Source organism: Lampris incognitus, chromosome 18, assembly GCF_029633865.1.
Source record: "Lampris incognitus isolate fLamInc1 chromosome 18, fLamInc1.hap2, whole genome shotgun sequence".
In the NCBI taxonomy this organism is placed as follows: domain Eukaryota; kingdom Metazoa; phylum Chordata; class Actinopteri; order Lampriformes; family Lampridae; genus Lampris; species Lampris incognitus.
The window spans coordinates 3,161,342-3,176,108 of NC_079228.1; the positions used below are offsets into that span (position 1 = coordinate 3,161,342).

The following is a 14,767-nucleotide window of genomic DNA, read 5'->3' on the forward strand; positions in this document are numbered from 1 at the left end:
CTTTTGTTTACCAGATGGAGTTTTGGCAATTTTGGCAATGGTATTTTACTGTACTGTTGGAGTAGAAAGAAAATCTGAGAAAATTGACGTAATTGTAGATGCAGCAAGGACATTTATGAGTGTTGTGGGGGTTTGTGGAGAAGGTATGCAGCAGCTGTTGAGAAAGATTTGTAGTTCCTGTCAGATACCCGAGAAATAAGTAGTTTTAACTGAGAAGATGTTTTTTTCCCTCCAGTAGACCTTGTAGTCCACTCACATTCCAGTTGGTGGCGGTAATGCACCAAATCGTTGTTTCCCAACCGCCAATATCCAGGAAGAAGAAGCAGCAGAAGAAGAAAAAGAAGACGAAGAAGAAAAAAATCAGACGGTGAAAGGTTTTCCTGCATTGTTGTGCTGCCAATCGTCAAAACGTCGTACGCAATGAGGTGATCATGCTGCAGATGTGTTCATTACAACAGCTGTGTTCGATGTTCACACTAGAAACACGCGGTTCCACTCGTGTATTGTCGCTCGGAAGACCTGGATCGGACGCGGTGATCGAGCCGGTTTGAGAGTGCTATGCTAACAGTGCTAATCCGCGCTAACAGCCTGTCGACTTGCCTCCGACACGGACATGCTTTTAACAAACGGTTCCCCTGACCCGTACAGGCAGAGAAATGTTGTTTTGTGAAACTGCTGTTAGTTTGTCGTGAATGGTACGGCTGTTTACCAAACGGCCGCTGAGCAAGGCTCGGCGACATAAGAAGCTAGGTGACGCGAGCGCGGCGTGGCTCGAGGCGTGTGATGAATGAGTCGCTTGGTTGACGATGTTACTTCAGTTTTAATGTCTGTAGGCATGCACCTCCCCTTTTCATAGATGTTTAATGTCTGTAGGCATGCACCTCCCCTTTTCATAGATGTTTAATGTCTGTAGGCATGCACCTCCCCTTTTCATAGATGTTTAATGTCTGTAGGCCTGCACCTCCCCTTTTAATAGATGTTTAATGTCTGTAGGCATGCACCTCCCCTTTTCATAGATGGTTAATGTCTGTAGGCATGCACCTCCTCTTTTCATAGATGTTTAATGTCTGTAGGCATGCACCTCCCCTTTTAATAGATGTTTAATGTCTGTAGGCATGCACCTCCCCTTTTAATAGATGTTTAATGTCTGTAGGCATGCACCTCCCCTTTTCATAGATGTTTAATGTCTGTAGGCATGCACCTCCCCTTTTCATAGATGTTTAATGTCTGTAGGCATGCACCTCCCCTTTTAATATATGTTTAATGTCTGTAGGCCTGCACCTGCCCTTTTAATATATGTTTAATGTCTGTAGGCATGCACCTCCCCTTTTAATAGATGTTTAATGTCTGTATGCCTGCACCTCCCCTTTTGATAGATGTTTAATGTCTGTAGGCCTGCAGCTGGCCTTTTAATATATGTTTAATGTCTGTAGGCATGCACCTCCCCTTTTCATAGATGTTTAATGTCTGTAGGCATGCACCTCCCCTTTTAATAGATGTTTAATGTCTGTAGGCCTGCACCTCCCCTTTTAATAGATGTTTAATGTCTGTAGGCATGCACCTCCCCTTTTCATAGATGGTTAATGTCTGTAGGCATGCACCTCCCCTTTTCATAGATGTTTAATGTCTGTAGGCATGCACCTCCCCTTTTAATAGATGTTTAATGTCTGTAGGCATGCACCTCCCCTTTTAATAGATGTTTAATGTCTGTAGGCATGCACCTCCCCTTTTAATAGATGTTTAATGTCTGTAGGCATGCACCTCCCCTTTTCATAGATGTTTAATGTCTGTAGGCATGCACCTGGCCTTTTCATAGATGTTTAATGTCTGTAGGCATGCACCTGGCCTTTTAATATATGTTTAATGTCTGTAGGCATGCACCTCCCCTTTTAATAGATGTTTAATGTCTGTAGGCATGCACCTCCCCTTTTAATAGATGTTTAATGTCTGTAGGCATGCACCTGGCCTTTTCATAGATGTTTAATGTCTGTAGGCATGCACCTCCCCTTTTCATAGATGTTTAATGTCTGTAGGCATGCACCTCCCCTTTTCATAGATGTTTAATGTCTGTAGGCATGCACCTGGCCTTTTCATAGATGTTTAATGTCTGTAGGCATGCACCTGGCCTTTTCATAGATGTTTAATGTCTGTAGGCATGCACCTGGCCTTTTAATATATGTTTAATGTCTGTAGGCATGCACCTGGCCTTTTAATAGATGTTTAATGTCTGTAGGCATGCACCTCCCCTTTTAATAGATGTTTAATGTCTGTAGGCATGCACCTCCCCTTTTCATAGATGTTTAATGTCTGTAGGCATGCACCTCCCCTTTTAATATATGTTTAATGTCTGTAGGCATGCACCTCCCCTTTTCATAGATGTTTAATGTCTGTAGGCCTGCACCTGCCCTTTTAATATATGTTTAATGTCTGTAGGCCTGCACCTGCCCTTTTAATATATGTTTAATGTCTGTAGGCATGCACCTCCCCTTTTAATAGATGTTTAATGTCTGTAGGCATGCACCTGGCCTTTTCATAGATGTTTAATGTCTGTAGGCCTGCACCTGGCCTTTTAATATATATTTAATGTCTATAGGCATGCACCTCCCCTTTTAATATATGTTTAATGTCTGTAGGCATGCACCTGGCCTTTTAATAGATGTTTAATGTCTGTAGGCATGCACCTCCCCTTTTAATATATGTTTAATGTCTGTAGGCCTGCACCTCCCCTTTTAATATATGTTTAATGTCTGTAGGCATGCACCCCCCCTTTTCATAGATGTTTAATGTCTGTAGGCCTGCACCTCCACTTTTAATAGATGTTTAATGTCTGTAGGCCTGCACCTCCCCTTTTAATAGATGTTTAATGTCTGTAGGCATGCACCTGGCCTTTTAATAGATGTTTAATGTCTGTAGGCCTGCACCTGGCCTTTTAATAGATGTTTAATGTCTGTAGGCATGCACCTGGCCTTTTAATAGATGTTTAATGTCTGTAGGCATGCACCTCCCCTTTTAATAGATGTTTAATGTCTGTAGGCATGCACCTGGCCTTTTAATAGATGTTTAATGTCTGTAGGCATGCACCTCCCCTTTTCATAGATGTTTAATGTCTCTAGCCATGCACCTCCCCTTTTCATAGATGTTTAATGTCTGTAGGCATGCACCTGGCCTTTTAATAGATGTTTAATGTCTGTAGGCATGCACCTCCCCTTTTAATATATGTTTAATGTCTGTAGGCATGCACCTGGCCTTTTACTATATGTTTAATGTCTGTAGGCCTGCACCTGGCCTTTTAATAGATGTTTAATGTCTGTAGGCATGCACCTCCCCTTTTAATAGATGTTTGATGTCTGTAGGCATGCACCTCCCCTTTTAATATATGTTTAATGTCTGTAGGCATGCACCTCCCCTTTTAATATATGTTTAATGTCTGTAGGCATGCACCTGGCCTTTTAATAGATGTTTAATGTTTGTAGGCATGCACCTGGCCTTTTAATAGATGCTTAATGTCTGTAGGCCTGCACCTGGCCTTTTCATAGATGTTTAATGTCTGTGGGCATGCACCCCCCCTTTTAATAGATGTTTAATGTCTGTGGGCATGCACCTCCCCTTTTAATATATGTTTAATGTCTGTAAGCATGCACCTGGCCTTTTAATATATGTTTAATGTCTGTAGGCCTGCACCTGGCCTTTTAATAGATGTTTAATGTCTGTAGGCATGCACCTCCCCTTTTAATATATGTTTAATGTCTGTAGGCATACACCTCCCCTTTTAATAGATGTTTAATGTCTGTAGGCATGCACCTCCCCTTTTAATATATGTTTAATGTCTGTAGGCATGCACCTCCCCTTTTAATATATGTTTAATGTCTGTAGGCATGCACCTGGCCTTTTAATAGATGTTTAATGTCTGTAGGCATGCACCTGGCCTTTTAATAGATGCTTAATGTCTGTAGGCCTGCACCTGGCCTTTTCATAGATGTTTAATGTCTGTAGGCATGCACCTCCCCTTTTAATATATGTTTAATGTCTGTAGGCATGCACCTCCCCTTTTCATAGATGTTTAATGTCTGTAGGCCTGCACCTGGCCTTTTAATAGATGTTTAATGTCTGTAGGCCTGCACCTCCCCTTTTAATAGATGTTTAATGTCTGTAGGCATGCACCTCCCCTTTTAATATATGTTTAATGTCTGTAGGCATGCACCTGGCCTTTTAATAGATGTTTAATGTCTGTAGGCATGCACCTGGCCTTTTCATAGATGTTTAATGTCTGTAGGCATGCACCTGGCCTTTTAATAGATGCTTAATGTCTGTAGGCCTGCACCTGGCCTTTTCATAGATGTTTAATGTCTGTAGGCATGCACCTCCCCTTTTAATATATGTTTAATGTCTGTAGGCATGCACCTCCCCTTTTCATAGATGTTTAATGTCTGTAGGCATGCACCTCCCCTTTTAATATATGTTTAATGTCTGTAGGCATGCACCTCCCCTTTTAATAGATGTTTAATGTCTGTAGGCATACACCTCCCCTTTTCATAGATGTTTGATGTCTGTAGGCATGCACCTCCCCTTTTAATATATGTTTAATGTCTGTAGGCATGCACCTGGCCTTTTAATAGATGTTTAATGTCTGTAGGCATGCACCTGCCCTTTTCATAGATGTTTAATGTCTGTAGGCCTGCACCTGGCCTTTTAATAGATGTTTAATGTCTGTAGGCATGCACCTCCCCTTTTAATATATGTTTAATGTCTGTAGGCATGCACCTCCCCTTTTAATATATGTTTAATGTCTGTAGGCATGCACCTCCCCTTTTAATATATGTTTAATGTCTGTAGGCATTCACATGACGTTTTTTAATGTGCGTAAATGTTTAGTGCTCTTGCAATGTTACTTAGGCTACGTTGTTTTTTGTTTTTCTCCAGAGGAGATCGTGGCAGGGGACGGGGAGGTCGATTCGGCTCCCGTGGTGGACTCGTTCAAGGGTGGGTATTCGTCCGGACGGCCTCGCACATGCCGCTGTTATTTGTTTTTACCTGCGCTTTAATGCTGAACTCCTACGTTGTGAACACTAGCCCAATCTTTCCATGTCTCTCCACTTATTTTCAACCTTGTTGATGAGAAAAAAACACAAGTCAAACCCACTTGCTATTTCCGGCATCAAGCCGTCATCATAAACAAAGGCTGCATCTTAGGCATTGAGAACGCTGTACTCCAAACTCCTATAATAATTTACAATTTAATTGTATATTTAGAAAAAATAATCACACTCAATTGAGTAAACTGGACAAAAAATCCAAATGACCGTGTTAGTCTCCAAATTGTGTGATTTTAGTTGTGTAAAATGGATAACGTAAGAACAAGTAATTGTCTCTTGATGCATGCTCAATAATCCAGGTAAGAAAATCACAAAAAGTTCATCTGGGCACAACGTTTATCGAGATAAACTTCATCACTTATCTAAGTGACCTCTTCAGTCTCAGCTGCCTGCAGGTATTCTCACTGTGGGGCGTCAACATAGCGTTGACGCCCCACATATTGTAAAACTAACTGGGTGGGCATGGCACAGGTTGAATCAGTTCATCTGGATACAACGTAAATGGACACAACATTTATGTTGTATCCAGACGAACTGATTCAACCTTCTTTGAATTTCATACCTGCATTATTGCGCATGCGTCAAGACGCTCTAAATACATGTTGCAGATAACTACTGAGGTTCTTATATGTAGTGGTCATCATATTATAACGGATGTAAGCAAGAGAGACAAGACTAAGTAAATCAATGCTCCCTGTACAGAGGCATTGAAACGTATTCTTTAATATCTGGAGTTGGCATGCTAACGTTCGTAAATGAGCAAACTTCTTGTGTCAGAAGTAGGGATGTTCAGGAATCAGGAACACTTTATTTATATTGACGTAGAAGTTGTTCTATAATGAGCACAATCACTGAACTTGTATGAGAAAATTGCTCTGTCAAGTGCTTTTTGATGTGATAGCTGTTTTTCCTTGTAACAAAGAGCAATTCGATTGGGGTTGTCCTTCTTGAAATTTTAAAAAGAAAGCTAATGTATTCTTCACCTAAGCCCTATTTCCCATCAACCAGAGTCAAACTGAACGATGGGTAGCAAGATCTTTTAAACTGATTCAGTGTTGAGCAACTAATGTCACCCAAACACTGTGTACAAAGCTATAATGTATTCCTTTGGCATTATAGCGGTTTGTAAATTACATGCACTAAAATAACTCCTTTTGGTACTAACAGGCTCAGAATATTTCTAGAAGTGTCTGAAAACACCCTCCGTTATGAAAAGACAATACCAGCACAGTCAGCCGACAGTGATCTTTTTTGCATTTTCTCTTTTAATGCTTATTTCCAACTCCCGTGCTTCCATGATTTTCTTCCTGCAACAAATCACTCCTCATGGGATTACAGAGTAGGACTGTCTGGGTTAGAAATGGACTGCAGTGTTTCCCCTACCATTATTTTAGTGGGGCGGGCTGCTCTGTTAAGGTACTACTGCTCCACGAAAGGAAATGGGGCGGGGGGGGGTGAATGAAAGTATAGGCATATATTGTTAAATAAATTAAAATTTATTTTTGATGGTGATAATGGCAACAACAGTTAGTAATAATAGTGTTATTGTTTTTATAATAACAAAATGATATTCGCTCGACAAAATTTGAGAGAGTAATCATCCATGGGTACATTTGTTTTCTTTATAAAGTCAGCAAATGATGTATACTTTGTGAAAAGAAAGTTGCAACAGAGGCTAGAAACATGAGTGAAACCCATGTCTCCACCTAATAAACCACCGCCCAGCGGAGTTCGCTTAGCTGCCCCCGCCGTCTTCAACTCAACCCATTATGAGGTTTACTGGCTGCTGCATGAGAATAAAGTAGAACCCATTCCCTATTATGGCAAAACTTGCCCAAAAGAAATTGTGTGTGTTACACTAGAAGCTTCTGTGTTGTTTCCAGCTTGGCTGGAAATGTTGAGACTTCATGCTGCTCTCTGTTGAAACCAGAGAAAGGGCTTCAACAGAGAGCAGCATAGGGACGTGTGTCCCTTGCGTGCTTTCTGTCCAAAAGCACGCAAGGGACACACATTGGTGAGATATGTGATTATTTAGATAGCCTTGCAGTTGAGTTGGTCTTCTTGGCATAGTTTAGCAAATGTAGGTTTAATTTGGTCCCTTATGTGTTTATATGTGTGTACCTGAAGAAGGCTTGGGTCCAGTGCAGATAAGGCCATAGCTCGTGCTGGCTGCACTCATGTTTAATGGTATTTTTGAATAAAAGTATGATCAAATTTAGTTGATTTATTATTGTCTACTGATGTGCAGTATAATAGGTTAACTTTATACTAGATTCATTTTCAAAGACTGGAAATTCACTAAGTTTTCTCTGCTAAGCAACAACTCCTCCATGGTTACTGGTCCTTTTAAAGTATTTGTGGTTGTCATATACTGCTCACCTGGGTATCAACTGGGGGACTTTGTAGTCAACCTAGACATGTTACTGTCAGCCGTTCCTGACAATGGCACCACTGATTGTCATGGGAGACATGAATATCCTTACTGACAAAACCCAAGCAACTGACTTCCTATCTCTTCTGTCCTCCTTTGACCTCAAATAGGTCCCCACCCTTCCCACACACAAAGTGGGCAATACTCTTGATCTGATTTGGACTTGGAACTGCTCCATAGCAAATCTGACTGTCACCCCCCTCCATCTGTCAGACAACTTTTTTTATTCCATTTATGGCCTCCTTACTGGAACATCCTCATGTTCCTCCACAAAAGGTCTCCTTCGGCTGAAACTTCCGGTCCCTTACACCAACCCAACTCTCCAATGAGGTCTTGGCTTCCATGTCTCCTCATAATGAATTGTCTTCACTCCCTGTCAACAAGGCTACAGAGCAACTCTGTTCCTTACTAGCCTTCTCTCTTAACAATCTCTGCCCTCTAGCATCCAAACCTGCTCGTAATGCCTTCCCCCCAGTCCATGGCTCACTGAGGTCACCAGACAGTAAAAGGCAGGGCTCAGAGTGGCAGAGAGAAAATGCCGTAAAACCAGAGTCCACTGACCTCAGTGACTATCAGTGTCTCCTAGCATCATTCTCCTCCAGCTTAAAAACAGCTAAGACCACTTACTTTCAGAACAAGATCTGTGGCACCACTGATGCTCGAACAATGTTTTTTGCTTTTAACTCAGTCCTCAATCCGCCTCCTCCTCTGACCTCCACTCTGCTCACTCCTGATATGTTCGCCTCATACTTTACTGATAAGGTTTCTGCCATCAGTAACCAGTTCTCTGAGCCTGACCAACTCTGTCTGCCACTGCCAGCTAACAGTGCCTCACTCATCTCATTCTCCCTGCTGACTGGGAAGGAAGGCTCCAAGCTTCTGCTGGACTCTCATCCCACTACCTGTGCGCTGGACCTGATACCATCCAACCTCCTACAGACCATTTCCCCTGCATGTAACCCCACAGTCACACACATCATCAACTCCCCACTTACAATGGGTGTGTTCCCCATCATATATAAGCAAGCTCAGATCATCCTGCTGCTCAAAAAAACCTACTTTCAACCCAGCCCAGGTTGAAAACTACAGACCGGTTTCACTCCTACCCTTTCTTTCAAAAATACTTGAGTGCACAGTCTTAAACCAAGTCTCTGAATTCCTTTCTGAGAACAATCTGTATGATCTGAATCCGTCTGGCTATAAGCGGGGTTACTCTACCGAGACTGCACTCCTGTCGGTAATGGAATCACTGCGTTTGGCTAGAGCTGCTGGTCAGTCCTCAACTTTATTGCTGCTAGATCTGTCAGCTGCCTTTGACACCGTTAACTGCCAAATCCTGTCCACACTCGCTGAACTTGGTATCTCAGGATCTGCCCTCCGCTGGTTCATGTCCTACCTCTCAATGAGATCTTTTAGAGTATCTTGGAGGGAAAAAGTGTCCAACTGCACAGCTTAACCACAGAGGCACCTCAAAGGTCAGTGCTTGGTCCCCTTCTCTTCACAATATACACCACCTGACATGGTGCAATCATCCACTCCCATGGTTTCTCATACCATTGCTATGGTGATGATATCCAGCTCTTCCTATCATTCCTGCCAGATGACTTCACAGTCTTGGCACGGATATCGTCATGCCTTGCTGATATTTCTGCATGGATGAAAGAACACCACCTTCAGCTTAACCTATCTAAGACTGAGCTCCTTGTCATCCCAGCCAGTCCATCGTTACAACAACAGATCAATATCCAGCTCGGACCAACCCAACTCAAGCCCACAAAGTCTGCCCAAAACTTGGGTGTCATGATTGATGACCAACTAACCTTTAAAATTCATGTGGCCTCGATTGCTCGGTCATGCCGATTTGCCCTGTACAACATCAAAATTAGATCCTGTCTGTCTGAGCATGCAGCACAACTCCTGGTACAGGGTCTTGTAATATCACACATTGACTACTGCAACTTCTTACTGGCAGGTCTCCCTGCATGCACTTTCAAACCTCTGCAAATGATCCGGAATGCGGCGGCACTTCTGGTCTTCAACCAACCCAAAACGGCACATGTCACGCCGCTGTTCATATCCCTCCACTGGCTCCCAGTTGCTGCCCGCATCAAATTCAGAACCTTAATGCTCACTTACAAAACAGCAACTAAAACGGCTCCCGCCTACCTGAACTCCCTCATTCAGGTGAACACTCAGTCCCACTCACTGCATTCTGCTAATGAAAAGTGTCTGGCACTTCCGCCACAACAGGACCCTAAGTCACTAGCTAGACTCTACTCTTCTGTAGTTCCCTGGCGGTGGAACGAGTTACCAAACTCCATTCGATCTGCCGAGTTCCCCCTCCATCTTTTTTTTCCCCTTTTTTTCTCCCAATTTAGTGGCCAATCGATCCCTATTTTAATTCAAACACCCACCCTCGTACTGCATGCGTTCGCCAACTGCATCTCTCCGGCCGGCAGTCTCGAAGGAGACCGCCTCCCCACTTCGGCCATAGTCGCCCCCTCCATCTTTAAGAAGAAGCTAAAGACCTAGCTCTTTCTCGAACATCTCCACACCTGACGGTATTAATATAGAAAACAATAAAATAAAAGAGGACAAAAATATAGAATTTTTTTTTTTTTTTTTTTTTGCATTCTGTTGCCTTTTTGCACTGCCTGTTGACACCTATGTCCTATCGAACTTGAACCTAGTTTTTGGCACTCACTTGCATTTTCGCCTCCTGATTAGATTCTTGCTTGGGTTGTATTAACTCTCAGATGTAGGTCGCTTTGGATAAAAGCGTCTGCTAAATGAAATCAACATTGTAACAATAACGTGCTTAGAGACATGTTTTGCATATTTGTGTAATAATTCAATCAAAAATCTCCTTTATTTTCCCACATGCACAACATACTTGTTTCATTGCAACTTGGTTGAGAAGAAAATTAGGCATAAAAAAATCAAGACACAATATAGAAACTTATGGGAACACTAATTTAGGGCAAGCCATCCTAGTATTGCTAAAGTTAATCCTCACATGTAGCAAGATAGTCTATGATCATGTTTTCAACCAAACTCATAACAATGATAATATTGCATATCATTGTATTTATAAAATGCACATTATTGTGAATGATAATATTTTCATATCGCCCAGGCCTAGTTTTATCAATATCATGGTATAACAATATTTCTCAAATTGTGTTAACGAGAATTATTATAGCTTAAATGTACCATTTGATACAAACCTCCCTGCACATCTGACAAACAGGGTACAACACATTTGTACATCGTATGTCTCCACCACCTTTCTGTGATGGCACCTGTAGCTTTGAAGAGCCTACCGTCCTGCCTGAAACAGAATCACAGGGAAATATTGGATTGATATGTACACACATAATCCCATGAGGGATGTCGTGGCTAAGGTTCTTGAGGCTCTTCTCATAACACCCTGCGCCTGCTGGGGCCAAAAAAGCTCTTTTATTGGACATTATTTGGTAGGCATACTTACCCTGAGTGATTATATTACAGCTTGGTGTGTAGCAGCCAGCTGACACCTGATGGTTGATTGCCCAATCCTTTATCAATTTGAACGATTCTGCTACCTTTTGCTTAGTAATGGTAGGGAAATAGGGCGTAGTTTAAAAAATTCCAACATTTTCATTGAAGAAAGATCTCTCCACACTTGTTTTTGTCAAGTAAGACTCAGAAATTTACTAATGCTCCCCCACGCCACCTTTTTATCACCAGTCACCAAGGACACAATCTGGCTTTTGCATTTGTAGTCCACTTCTAGTCTGACCAACCTTTTTTTTTATATACAGTATCAAAAATAAAGACTACGTTCCACACAGAGTATTGGGAAAGACTTTATTCTAAATGTGGCATGCCAAGTCCTGTATACCAAAACAAGCGCTGCTTGATCTACCAAGCAGACATAGTACTCAACTCATTTCAGTGAAATGTCAACTTTGTCAACAGTTTCATCTGGTTTTCTAACAGCCCCCCGTACAATCAGACCTATGTTCAAAACAGTTTTAAAGCTGACAGAGTTGAAGTCAGTACTGTCTGATAGATACATAGAGGTAGTGTAGGCCAGAATCATGTTTATTGGCCATGTAAGTTTGCACATACATATAATTTGACTCTGGTTTCGTGGCTCTCAGTGTACTTAACTACACAACAACACAACAATCTTCAGATATATACACAAGGATTGACTAAATACAGGCAAAATAAAAGGTGATAAAGCGCAATGGTGCAGAGAATCAGGGAGGTCATTTGGACTCTTGAGTTTTCCAGAGAATGTCATCTGCTCTGGATCACCTACCACTTTTGATACATTTACGTTATAGCTACTTTTGTAATCAGTGTTACCAGTTGCATCTCTACACAAGCTTGATCTGTTATTTGTTTCTGTTTTAGGTACCGTCCATTTGTCCCACACATCCCATTTGATTTTTATGTGGTGAGTAGCCAATTAACTTGTTTGGTGTGTTGAAATTTATACAGAGGCACTAACAATTGAAAAAAAATTCAATATCCATGCCACTAAGTGATGAAATTTCTAAACCGTTCTTGGCTGAGATGGATGGCATAGCACTGCAACATGTCTTCCGGTTTGATTAAAAGCATAATTTCTAAGGATTCTGTCATTCTATAGTATTGTTTGCTGTGTTTTATGCATGTTTGTAATTCCGAGGGGTTTGGTTGAACGAGGTCCTATCTATGCACTTTTTGAGACAATAACAGCTTGTGACATTTTTTCTTATCAAGGATGAATTACAGCTCTGCGTAAATGCTCATTATGATTGGCTTCAAATTCGAGACAACGCCTGACAAAGCACTGCTGAAACACAAGCGCAGACACAACATACTAGCTCCAACAAATTTGAGATTTATATTTATTATAAGATATTTTTTTTTACTATTTCTTTCTTGTCATTTCTCACTACTTGCATACATTGAAACGAAATGTGTCCTCTCCATTTAATCCATCATTACACAACTGAGGTCTTCGGCATTTTGTCTTCACTTTAACGGCCAAGGTGACATAGACTGCTATGGGTGAGTGGGATGTCAGGTGCCCAAGCTGAGTTAACGCATTATTATCGCGTTAACGCCGACAATTATTTTATCGCGGATTAACACAGTTTTTTTATTATTATTATTTTGAAATCCTGTTGCTCACTGGCTCTGAATACACATACAGACAATCCATGGGTCACAGGAGGGGTGGGATGTTGATCAGTATTGGCTTGGGGTGGGCCAATAAGAGCATTTGGGGTGGCCCTAAGACTGCTGCAGCGCTCACATGAACCAGAACAGAAAAGAATTGGCGTGGAGAGAAAAAAAATGGAGAAAGGTAACGAACTATTACATGGACATTTTCATTTTAAATCAATTCCAGATGGCGGAGCTGATAGAACGAAAGTTATTTGTAACTACTGTAATGTTGAATTTTCCTATCACCGGAGTACTTCGAGTCTGAATTATCACCTAAATGCAAAACACACCGTTGATGCCAGCAAATCACCCACCAAAGGGAGGCTTCGGCAGACTACGTTAGACACATTTGGGAGAAGTATAGATAAAAAGAAGCAAGACAAGCTAACCAATGCCACAGCGAAGTGGATAGCTACAAACTGCAGGCCGGTTAGTATTGTGGAAGATGTCGGTCTGAGGAATATTCTTAGGATCGCAACGAATGATGGCACGTATGAGCCTCCCTCAAGACGCACCATCGCGAGAAGAATACACGAGTTGTGCGAAAAGGAGAGGACTACAAAAGCGACAGCGTTACAACGTGCACCAACTGTTGCTCTCACTGGAGACTATTGGACATCACTGGGTAATCATAACTACCTCGGCGTTACAGTGCATTATATTGATGAGCTGCATTCACATGGTCTGACGGTAATGGAAACAGAAGACAGACATTTTGCTGAAACGTGCGCGGGACATTTTATTCATGTTGCACAGCAGTGGAACATTTCAAATAAAGTCAGCACACTTAGCACAGATAGTGCAAGAAATATGATCGCTGCTGCGAGACATCTGCCTTTTGAACACGTTCCCTGCATCGCGCATTGTCTCCAGCGTTCTGTCACAGTATCTCTGCAGAACAGTGCATTTGACAATGTCCTGGCCAAATGTAGAAAAGTTGTGGACCACTTTAAACACAGTCCAGCAAGTGCTGCAGAATTAGAACAACAACAAATTGAACATGGACAAAAGAAGGAGTCGCTTATACAAGACATTCCAACCAGATGGAATTCGACTCTGGACATGATAAAAAGCGTCCGCAGAAACGAACAGCCACCGAGGGATGTCCTCACCACACACAACACCGAGATTGCCATGCCAACTACAGCTGAAATGGACAAACTACAGAGGTTGGAAACGCTACTGGAGCCCTGCAGGTATATTTTACGTCATATATTTCTCACTGTCCTGTCTGAGTGCGTGTGAGAGAGAAATGGTGTCTGTATGTGTGTGTGTAAATATAGCATGAATATGTAGAGGACATTTTAGTAAGTGAATGCAATACATTTTGACTGAAATGGGTTTGATTTTTTTTTTTTTTTGCAGGTATGTGACTGAACTTCTGGGAGGAGAAAGGTATGTTTCATGCTCTGTGGGTCTGCCTGCTTTTTGCCATCTCTCGGGTGATGGAGAGCTCAGATGATGACCCTGCCTACGTGGTCAAATTCAAGTCTACATTCAGAACAGACATGGAGACACGCAAGGAAAATGCCAACATTGCATATCTGAAGATTGCTACCGCATTGGACCCGAGATTCAAGGACCTCAGAGTGTATAGCCAGAGCTGAGAGGGGTGAGGTGTGGGCCGCAGTCACCAACTTACTCAAGGAACAGAGGGTTGTTGCAGAGAAACCTGTGGAAGCAACAACATCTGAGCCACCAAAGAAAAAGTTAGCCCTATTGGCTGCTTCATCAGAGTCTGATTCTGAACAGGAGGAAGACTCAGCTGAGAACTGTGTGCGTCGATACAGAGCGGAGCCCACCATCAGTACAGAGGCCTGTCCGTTAGAGTGGTGGTCCAAACATGCAGGATCACACAGCAGGCTGGCCTCCATTGCACAGAAGTACTTGGCCACACCTCCAACATCCGTACCCTGTGAAAGGTTGTTTTCTCTTGCTGGTCATATTGTACAGAAGAAGAGAGTTTCTTTATCATCTGAAAATGTAAATTATCTTCTGTGTCTTAGCAACTGGCTTGGTGAAGAGGAGTAAGAAAATG

At 42.1% G+C, this 14,767-nt stretch overlaps 1 protein-coding gene across 1 annotated transcript in view; it reads left to right on the forward strand.

Moving 5' to 3' along the window:
• The first annotated feature begins 340 nt into the window (after positions 1–340).
• Positions 341–14,767, forward strand: part of ilf2 (interleukin enhancer binding factor 2) — a 39,249-nt gene continuing 24,822 nt past the window's right edge. Inside the window, exons 1-3 of the mRNA XM_056298425.1 lie at positions 341–425; positions 4,921–4,980; positions 11,929–11,971. Coding sequence (XP_056154400.1) covers positions 421–425; positions 4,921–4,980; positions 11,929–11,971 — 108 coding nt within the window. The 5' untranslated portion in view covers positions 341–420. The remainder of the gene's footprint in view (positions 426–4,920; positions 4,981–11,928; positions 11,972–14,767) is intronic.